The 1,692-nt window shown below is 38.0% G+C and overlaps 1 protein-coding gene across 1 annotated transcript; it reads right to left on the bottom strand.

Annotated features, from left to right (window-relative positions):
• Positions 1–340: 340 nt before the first annotated feature.
• On the bottom strand, positions 341–1,405 carry LOC111665361 (serine/threonine-protein phosphatase PP1-gamma catalytic subunit B-like; the record flags this gene model as incomplete). The annotated part of the gene is made up of 2 exons (XM_023420351.2): positions 341–445; positions 1,175–1,405. Coding segments are annotated over 2 exons (336 nt in total), but the record flags the coding sequence as incomplete, so codon positions are not given.
• Positions 1,406–1,692: the final 287 nt, after the last annotated feature.

A 1,692-nucleotide genomic window follows, 5' to 3' on the forward strand; every position in this document is an offset into this window, starting at 1 on the left:
ATTAGAAACCACTAAATGTATTGGACAGAAGCACTATGGTAACTTGGTACACACTTAATCTGGCAATGTTACAGTCATAGGTCCAATCTACTATAAAAGCTATAATAAAATGTTTTATTATTTTCTACCTGTTATCAGTGCATGTGATTAGAAATAACAGCCTGGCTCTAAAGCCAAGTCTGCTGATACAGGGAAAGGAAATATAAATAGACTCGAACAAATTAAGATCCCACAGTCCTGCAGGCCTTTGGCCATTATGTTGATAGTAACAACAGTGAAGAGGCGAGTTTGTGTGTGTGCGCTCTGGATACAAGCCAAATGAATTGTTTGATGAGAATACCTCCATGGCAACAGAAGATCTTCTCATCAACAATGGCTGCAACAGGCAAACAGTTGAAGCAGTCGGTGAAGGTCTTCCACAGCTTTATGTTGTATCGCCTTTTACCTGTGGGAAGAAACCACAATTACTTGGTCACAATCTAATCTTGGGGCCTATAAAATCTTAACAGCTGCTGCACCCATTGCATCACATTAGAAACAACGTTTTACATAATCCTGGCTGTGAACAGCAGAGAAAGGCATGTGACTAACCACGACCCATTCTGCCTGATCATGCTCCTTAGCCCAAAGCCTGGTGTATTGAGAGGTTATCTGTGTTGTAGCTCTGGATTTTGTTACAGCTAATAAGCCAGCTTCCTCATAAGCTTCAAAAGAACAACTCCAAATCAGATTCATAATTTATTAAAAATGTTTCTTTTGATTTTCTGAGTATGAATGGATAAATGGTTAATGAAAACGTTGAGGGAATTTGATGTATATCAGCCAGTGTAATCTGTATAAAGAAGTGGATTACTACAGACAATACATATCAAATGTCATAAAATATCTAGGGTCATAAAAAATAATGTTGGATACACTTTTGGATTACTCAAAAACAAACATCAATTTTACAAAGAATATCTGATAAAAAATAATCCTAAAAAACACATCCATCTTTGTCTGTGTTTGCTTTACTTTCTTTTTTTTTTTTTAGTCTAATATTGGAAAAAAAGTAAATGATCATCAAGATGAGTCTCATTGACTGTATTATCTTAACTACACTGAGGCCTAAAGACTAACCAATGAGCAGTGGAAGGTTGGTAAGGTGTCTATCTGTGTATGTTACACAACTTACACTCATCATAGAAGCCATATATTCTGTTAATAGAGGCGCACTCATGGTTTCCTCTCAGCAGAAAGAAGTTTTCTGGGTATTTGATCTTGTAAGCCAGCAACAGGCAGATGGTCTCCAGGGACTGCTTGCCTCTGTCTACATAGTCCCCCAGGAACAGGTAGTTGCTCTCTGGTGGAAAGCCCCCATATTCAAACAGCCTCAGCAGATCATAGTACTGCCCATGAACATCACCTGGTGAGACAAACAGTATTAAACAGTGGACACAGCAATGTTGGTCAAAGTTATGATTATCATTCTGTGTGTGTATGAGCACAACAAAAGGTAAGGGACTTGGATAGAGGTACAACAACAGTTGGCACCCTGCAAATTAACAACACTGAATATGATGATTGGCCATTCATTATTTTAAATGAACACTGTTACTCTTGTGTTGCTTGACTTATTTTTTGTGATGACACGATAACTAATTGAATGTGCCAGCTTGCATTTAGTGTGAGCATGCTGGTGATTCACATTGC

Source organism: Seriola lalandi, unplaced genomic scaffold (genome assembly GCF_002814215.2).
Source record: "Seriola lalandi dorsalis isolate HSWRI2012SDOR001 ecotype SW California unplaced genomic scaffold, Sedor1 jcf7180002002205, whole genome shotgun sequence".
NCBI classification, from domain to species: Eukaryota; Metazoa; Chordata; class Actinopteri; order Carangiformes; family Carangidae; genus Seriola; species Seriola lalandi.